We start from the raw sequence: 8,628 nt of genomic DNA, 5'->3' as shown, positions 1-8,628 counted from the left end.
CGTCTGTTGCCCTGTGGCCATGGACGATGCTCTGAGCAATTACAGGGCATTTCAAATGGCTCAGGCTGTGTTCAGGCGTGTCGCTAGATCCAGCCCATGGCTCCTCATTGAAGGTGACATGGACCACTCTGCAGGATCTCTTCCCTAGGCCTCCGCGGTCCCAGCTGCCTCTCGTGGGATTGCAGAGCTCTCACTAGCCTGGACATTCACTGCTTTACCGCTTTCCCTCTGGATGACTCCACTGCATTTTGCGAAGCTCCATTCACTGCCCACCCCTAAGCACACGGTGCCCTTGGGGATGCCCTGTGCTCTCCTGATGGATCCATATTCCCTTTGAGAAGGATGGGCATCAGTGTCCAGCCCTGTTGTATGGGAGATATCACTTGACCATTCACCATCTCCAGGAGCACTGGGCACGCAGAAGCAAAAGCTGAATCCAGCCCTCATTCCCTAACACATCACCTCTAACCTCATTGCCTTGAGCCCAGGGAGAGCCCCAGAAAAGCAACAGGCCCTTTCAGGGGGAAAGTCCCTGAGCACATTCTTAGCTCCAGCTCTTAAAGGCGAGCCCAACCTTCAAGCACTGCACTGGGGAAATCTGCTTTTGTTACAGAGAGGCCAGCTGTAACACAGTGAGAGACATTTACATAATACCTCTCGGTCAGGCAGACTGGGTTCATGGCTGTAAGGAAGTGGGATGAATTCCAACACTACTGCACAAACATGATGATCACAGCAAGAATGCCCAAAGCACAAGACTTGTCTGAGGTACTTAGAAACCACTTGTGAAGAGGGATGGGCAGCTCATTGCTGCTGCACTAAAAGCAGGTGAGTCAGTTTCTTCAGGGCATCCCTGAGCTCCCTGTTCCTCATGCTGTAGATGAGGGGGTTCACTGCTGGAGGCACCACCGAGTACAAAACAGCCACCACCAGATCCAGAGATGGGGAAGAGAGGGAGGGGGGCTTCAGGTAGGCAAATATGATGGTGCTGACAAAGAGGGAGACCACGGCCAGGTGAGGGAGGCACATGGAGAGGGCTTTGTGCTGTCCCTGCTCAGAGGGGATCCTCAGCACAGCAGTGAAGATCTGCACATAGGACATCACAATGAAGATGAAACACCCAAAGCCTAAACAAACAGTAACCACAATAAAGCCAGCTTCCCTGAGGTAGGAGTCTGAGCAGGAGAGCTTGAGGATCTGGGGAACTTCACAGAAGAACTGGCCCAGGGAGTTGCCTTGGCAGAATGTTACTCCAAATGTGTTCCCAGTGTGCAGCACCGCACTGAGAAACCCACTGGCCCAGGCAGCTGCTGCCATTTTGACACACGCTCTGCTGCCCATGATGGTCCCATAGTGCAGGGGTTTACATATGGCAACATAGCGATCGTAGGCCATGACTGTGAGAAGAGAATACTCAGCCAAAACAAAAAAGGCAAGAAAAAAGACCTGTGCAGCACATCCTGAGTAGGAAATGGCCCTGGTGTCCCACAGAGAATTGGTTATGGATTTGGGGACAGTGGTGGAGATGGAGCCAAGGTCAAGGAGGGAGAGATTGAGGAGGAAGAAGTACATGGGGGTGTGGAGGCGGTGGTCGCAGGCTACAGTTGTGATGATAAGGATGTTGCCCAGGAGGGCAGCCAGGTAGATGCCCAGGAAGAGGGAGAAGTGCAAGAGCTGCAGCTGCCGTGTGTCCGCAAATGCCAGGAGGAGGAACTCAGTGAAGGAGCTACCGTTGGACATTTGCTGACCCTGGGCATGGGGATCTATCCAAGGAGGAAAAGACAGTGACAAATTAGAGCAGTCTTCTGTGAGCCAAATCTTTTGCCTTTCTCATAGAACCTCCCACTTTTCCTCTCTTCTTCACCTTCATTCAGCTCCCTGTCTGGAGCTCTGGTTTGAGCTGGCTGAGTGTGCCGTGCAGACCAGGGGCCTCTGCTAATCATTTCCAGAGCACTCAGTCCTGCTTTGCTGGGGGGTGTAAATGGAGGAAGGTGACAAACATTTCCAGTTATTTGGTGGGGATAGGAGGGGCTTGGGTGCCACGAGCTGAGCTAAGGTGACTCAGTCTAGTGGCCTGGTGAGAATATTCTCTGTTTACCATAATAAGAGATGAATATAGCACTTTGACCAACCAATATACCCCTGCCATGGAAGAAGGCTCCGGGGAGATGGGCAAGGGTGATGTGCCCATGAAGCTCAGGGCATGAGGTAGGGTGTGACTGACCACAGCGGTTGCACAGAAAGCCAGCTTTATCTCACGGCAAAGGGGACCAGGACTGGAGGGTAAGCTTTGTTTTAGGGAAACAGCTATGTCAGTTGAGCAGATCAGCTGACTACACCCCAGCTGAGTGGATCAGCTGGTGTAAATGTTTCCCCCTGAATGCATCAAAAGAGTGTGAATGTCTCCCTGAGTTAGCCAGACCAGCATGGGAGGGGGAGTGTATACATGGCTCAGCCCAACACAAAGTATAAAAACTGAACAACTAGCAAAAGAACTTGGAAAAGAGCAACGTGATTGAGCTGGTTTCAGCCCACGTATTCCTTCTCCATGATCGGGGATGCCCAGCGTTGTGACGGTGAGCATATGGAGACCAGTAATGGGGATCACACTGGTATTGTGATTGAACTGTATACTGCGGTTGCTGTATTTCGCTAAGTGTAACTGACACTTGTATTGTGATTTCAGTATATTGCTGTATCACTCTGCTGAATCAAAACTCCCGTGTAACGTCAAATATCTGCAAAGAAGTAAATTTTGATATTAAACATTACACCCTCCATGTGTGGAATATCTAAAAGAACCTGGTCAGAGAGTATTGGATGCTGACAAGCTCTCATGTCAGCTGTCTCGGAAAGGGAAAATCCTTGTGAGGGATTCATTTCCCGCAGCCTTGCCCTCTTGAACAGAGGCGTTTGTATCTGAAGCAGCCACGCCAGCTCCTTCTAGCAAGGGAGGGAAACTCTCACGTGAAGGCAGGGGGTGCCTGACCCTTTCTGGATGTCTCCACTCCAACGAGATAGACCCTCTGCTCACGCCAATTTACCATCTGCTCTCTTTCTCTGTGGTGGGAGTGGGAAGTGGCTAGCTCTGATGTGCACATCCTGCAGCAGATTATATCTACCCCTTACGTGGAAAGGCTGCTCAACATTTCAACACCATTTTCTCTGAAATACAGTCTTCAGTTGGGAAGTCTGATTAGATAATGATTTAGCTTTTAGATACCTCCCTCTCACTGTGGGAGCATTCTTTGACAGGGTAGAAATCTGTGGCAGTTCAGTTGCTCTGAGGATGAGCATTTGTGCATCCCAAGAGAAAAAAAAGGGCTCACCGTGACTTTGTGCAAAGTCACGGGATCTGGTCTGTCAATGAGTCTTGCCCCTCTTGGCCTTGCGCTAGTACCTCTCAGCTAAAGGACACTCACAGTCACAAGTTTCTCTCAGAAAGAAACTGGATTGAGCTGAGAGTGGGGGAATTCAGATTTTAAGGGAAGATTTCCAAATTCTCTCTCAGGCCAGCTGTGGAGAAAGTGATGAAGAGCATGACAAGGTCAGCTAATTCGCCTGTCCCACAGATCGCATTTTCTGTTGCCCCAAGGTTTCAGGGGGGCTGGGAACAGCTTACTCCTATGCAGACCCCTCTGTTGCACAACTTGCAGGGCAGGTGTCTGAACTGCAGCTGAAGCACCCCAACCCCAGAAAGCCCAAGAGAAGACCAGGAGCAGCAAGCACAGGAGGGGAAACAAGGAGCAATACAGTGATCCTGCTGCCAAGGGAGGCAGGGAGAGAGAGACAGATGGGCATTCGGGAAAGCTTTCATCTTACCCAGCTGGACATGCCATGTGGCAGACAGGGACCTGGCAGGGTGGTTGCTCTCAGCCCCTTTGTCAGGCAGCATGAAATGGGCCCGTGGCAGGAGAGATGCCCCTCTCCTCTGCTGCAGGTCTGGCTGCAGAGGAGGCGGCTCATGCTCTGGACTCCATGGCTGTCAGGGCAGAGGCTCTGCTGGGTGGGAGCAGAGACACAGGAGAGTGGCTCAGAGGAAGGTGTCTGCATCAGAGGGACTGACCATGACTTGTCCAAATGCATCCTCCCGTGGTGATTCTGTTCGCAGTTCCCTCTCATTCCCTGCCCATCTCTGCTGCCTGCAGCTGTCCCTGCTGGCAGCTCTTTCTCTCTCCCACTGTCTTTTCCCTGCCAGTGCTCACAGACCCCATCCCATCCTCTGCGTGCTCAGCTCTGCCCTGCAGAGACTGCCTGGGACAGGGCACTGGGCAGAGGCATTGCTGTGCTCAAAGGTGCTGTGGAGCAGGTCAGGAAAACCCTGACAAGGCCATAAAGGTGGTGCTGGTGCTGTCTGTAGGCTGAGGTGGGGCTGAAGGTGTTTGCTTAGCTTTCTGACAGACCTATTGCTCTCAGAGAGTGAAGGTTTAGGAGTCTCAGATTTTTCCCAAACCAGAAAACTCCTTTTTTTACCCCTGGCAAAATTAGGGAATTGAAAGCACACACCCTAGAAGGAAAACGCCTTCCTTTCCCTCTCCTTCCACCCTGAGCTTCTCCCCACAGTGCTGTGGGGAGTTCCCTGGGCAGGCTGAGTGCTGACCCTCGCAGGCAGCAGAGTCCCTGCCCCGGGCACGCAGCACCCTGGAGTGCTCCGAATTACAGCTCTGGGCAGAGCTGTGGCACACTCCGGCATCACACCCCTGCAGCTGTCCCTGGGAGAAGGTAGCAGGACACCCTGTCCCTGTAATGGTGCGTCAGGGAATGCCCTCCTCCACTTTGGAGAAGCCAGGAGAGCAATCCTTAAGAAAACTATCAGTCATGGGCTGGGTTTAGAAGACCCCTCCAGGAACCTCTGTAGTTTGGCCCTGCAGCCAGAGGCTTACCATGCAAACGGCTGCCAAGATTTCTCCCACAATGAGCTCTCCTCTGTCCTCCCACTCCACACTCCCTTTCACTTCTCTTTGCCTTGTCTGATGTGTGTCAGCAATAGGAAGCGGTGCCCAGAGCCCTGCTGACCTTTGCAGAGCAGCTGCTCCTGCACAGAGCTGTCTCTCAGCAGTGCTGTCAGGTTGCCATGAGTTCCCTCAGTCCCAGGAGCCTGGTACTGCTGAGCAACAGTGGTCCAGCTCAAGGCCTGATTTTCTCTGTCCCTTGTGCTTCCTCCCCCTGGGAGATGTTCACTAAAGTAGACTAAAATAATCACCTATGGTCCTTTACTAAGGAGTGGCGAGAGACCCATTGCAGCATTGCAATTTGTCTCATCAGAGGATGGCCATCTATGACAGATGGAATCGTCCCACTCTGGAAGACCCGATTCCCATCTCTTTATTAGGCAGGACACCTAGAAAAGGGGCAAGAAGGGATTTCAATTATCCATGGTTCACATATTGATTCAGACAAGTTAATCAGGGCTTCTCATGCTGGTTGAGAAGCCCCTGGGATGGGGTGTGATTCAGATCCTTCCTGTGCACTCCACGAACACACAGGAGGTAGGATTCCCCTTGCCCACGCTGAAGCGTGCACAACAAAGATGCCCGCACGTGAGCTCCTTGCCTGAGCTCCCATTATACTCCCTGGAGATGGAGGGTGGGAGTTGGTTGCTCACACACAAACACGTGGTGACATTTGAAGAGACAGAGGTGGCCCAAGGCATATGTCAGTGTCTGCTGGCTCTGATGGAGAAACTGTGAGACCCGTATCCTTCTAAAGCATCAGGTAGTGGCCTGGTGAAGAATCTCCTTGGCCATCTGAAATGACACTAGCTGCCTAATACTGCTAGAACTCCACACATTGCTCCAGAAAGGTTCCCATAGGTCCAGGATCACATTCCCCAGCACAGCCTCGGAACACAGTGACCCCAGGGCACCTCCAGCAGCAACAGCCTCTCTAGGTGCCCCAATTAATAAAGGCCTGAATGTAAACTTTTAGTCAAAAATTCACCAATTCAAAGAATAACTCTATGCAATAACTGAGAAAAGCCAAGAATCATTTCCTCTATTTCAGTATATACATATATGCTTACAGCTATTCGTCATGCCGTATTTGCTACCAGCACTCTGAATGGGAAAATTTTCTGCTGAGGAACAACTCTATTTAAATTGACGTACTTCCTCTCTCTTCTGCCTCTCTGCCCTGTCTGCTTCGTCTGCCTAGTCTGTCTTTACAGAGCTCTCCCTAGAAACGTGAACTGTGACTGAATCACTGCACTTAGGGTGGACGAGACCTCTGGAGGTCATGTAGTTGAACCTGCCTCCTCAGTGCAGAGGGAACAAAATGAGCTTGCTCCTGGCCTTGCTCCAATTGCACATAGTTCACAAAGGCTCTGAAAGTGCACTTCACCCCATGTCCCAGACCATTAATGAAGAAGTTCCACAGTGTTGCCCCCTGTGTTGATCACGGAGGGATGCCACCAGTAACCAGCCACCAGTTTGGCCTCCTCGTACTACTAATGACAGCCTTTCGGCCTGATGGACCAGCCAGTCTTCCACTTGCTTTATGGTTCATTTATCGAGTGCAGATATCAACAGTTTGGCTACAGGTAGAACAGGGATGACTGTGTGAAAGGCCTTGCCGATATGAGGGCACACCAAGTCCCCTGCTTTCCCCTTGTGCCCACAGTCTTCTGGTAGAAGGCAATCAGGTTGGTCAGGCAGAGTTTCCATTTCCCTTTGGTCAGCCCATGCTGGCTCTTCCACTCCCTGCCCTCCAGATGCTTGGAGATGGTTTCCAGGAGCATTTGCTCCATCACCTTCCCAGGGACTCGCATGAAGCTGACCAGCCTGACGTTCCCAGGATTCTTCCTCTTGTGCTTCTCTGAAAATGGGTGTGATGTCTGCCTTTTCCCAGATAGCAGGAACCTTCCTGCTTGCACGGACATTTCAAAGACAATCAAGAGCAATGTCACAGGGGCACTAACAGCCTTAGGGACCACGGGGGACTGGGGGCAGCTCTTAGCGGTAGTGTGTAAGTTAGAAAAGACAAGGAAAGACCCAGCTTTTCCCTGTCCTTGTCACTATGTCCCCTGCCCCACTGAGCAGTGAGAGCACATTCTCCTTAGCTGCCTTCCTTGTGCTGCCAGCAGGCTTACAAAAGCCCTCCTGGTTGCCCTCCACACCCCTTGTGAGCTCCAGCTCCAACTCCAGCTCCAGCTGAGCTTTGGCTTTCCTAACTCCATCGCTGCACCCACAGGCAAGGTTTCTGTCTGCCTCCTGGGCAGCCTCTTCCCTCTTCCACCCTCCGGGAACTTCCTTCCTGTGGCTGAACTCCTAAGTCAGGGTGCCCCTGGTCATCCATGCGGTTCTCCTGCCAGGCCCTGCTTGACTCCCATCACATCACACTGGCTTGTTCCTGGGCTTTGAGGACGTTGTCCCTGAAGATCCACGAGGGATCCATGGCCTCTCTGCCCTCCAGGACAGTCTCCTGTGCCAATTAACCTGGTTCTGGCCTAACAGCAGCACCGGCACAGGTGACTTCCAGGAACCTACACCAGCCAATCAGGTACTGAGGCAGAAGTGACCTCACAATCAGCACTGAAGCCCTTTGCCGGCTTCTGAGGTAGCAGTGACCTTACAGCCCCATATGTGAGCCCTGTGCCTGCTGCTGGCCTATCAGGTGCTGGGGCAGAAGTGACCTCACAAGCACAAACCCCAGCCATGTGCCTGCTCCTGGCCTGTCATGTTCTCTCACAGAAGTGACCCTCTCCTTGACTCCCAGCAATGTGGGGAAGGGTGTTCTCCGGGGTTTGCTTGCTTCTGCAAGAGCTTCTCAGGAGCTAGGAGAGGGCCTCGGAGGTGGCAGTGCCCTGGCCCCAGGCACACAGCAGCACCTTCACTCTGCCAGCCATGGGACCTCTCTTTCCTCCCCCCAGGTCTCTGCTCTCCAAGCTGCTCTCCAACAGGGTGACAAGTGCCTGAGGTCCCCTTGCCCACCCAGAGGGCATGGTCCTGATGGATTCCCATGAGCACTGCCAGATGGTTGTCCCCAAGTGCCTGATGCAGGAAGCGTTTGCAGGAGGAGACAATCAGTTATCACAGCCACAGGCAATGCAGTGCCATGAGGATCCCTCCAGGCCTGTTCTTCCAGCACTTCCTTGAATGACATGCTCGGGAGGAACAGGACGGGCCAGGTCCCATCTGTGCCCATCCAGCCGGCTGCAGGGAGTCCCTGGGGTCCTGGTTTAGCTCAACAGAATGAAATTCTCAGTGTAGCGGCAGGGCTGCCACTCACTGCTGCCTTCCACACTGGTCCCGGAGCTTTGAGGTCCCCGACTGAAACCTTTGTTTGAGTGCCCAGCAACTGCCCCTTGGCTGGAAGGGGTGTCTCCAACCCTGATGCCCTCTATGCCACAGGGGGTGTCAGCAAAAGACCCGCCTTCCCCCAGGTACTGCTGTTCATGGAAGAAACAGCTCTGCCAGAGAGGGGTTAAATCCACCCATATTTGGAGATGTTTACCCGTGGGACTGCTGCCTTCATTCCCCCTCTTTGGAGTTGTTTCCACTTTCTTCCTCCACCTCTCCCACAGAAACTTCTTGGACTCTGTGGTGGGTGTCATGAGCTGCTGTCATGAGCAATCGGAGGAGGCTGTACCCAGCCCTGTGGCTCAGGGACTGGGATCCTTGGCACCTGGGG

General features: G+C 52.8%; 1 protein-coding gene across 1 annotated transcript; it reads right to left on the bottom strand.

Annotated features, from left to right (window-relative positions):
* Positions 1–840: 840 nt before the first annotated feature.
* Positions 841–6,035, bottom strand: LOC135324533 (olfactory receptor 14A16-like; the record flags this gene model as incomplete). The annotated part of the gene is made up of 2 exons (XM_064501091.1): positions 6,023–6,035; positions 841–1,763 (listed from the first exon to the last, which is right to left on the bottom strand). Coding segments are annotated over exons 1-2 (936 nt in total), but the record flags the coding sequence as incomplete, so codon positions are not given.
* Between the last annotated feature and the right edge of the window lie 2,593 nt (positions 6,036–8,628).

This window comes from Dromaius novaehollandiae, chromosome 32, assembly GCF_036370855.1.
Source record: "Dromaius novaehollandiae isolate bDroNov1 chromosome 32, bDroNov1.hap1, whole genome shotgun sequence".
Lineage (NCBI taxonomy): Eukaryota > Metazoa > Chordata > Aves > Casuariiformes > Dromaiidae > Dromaius > Dromaius novaehollandiae.
The sequence above is the reverse complement of the archived record's forward strand: the minus strand, read 5'-3'. Positions and strand labels throughout refer to the sequence as shown.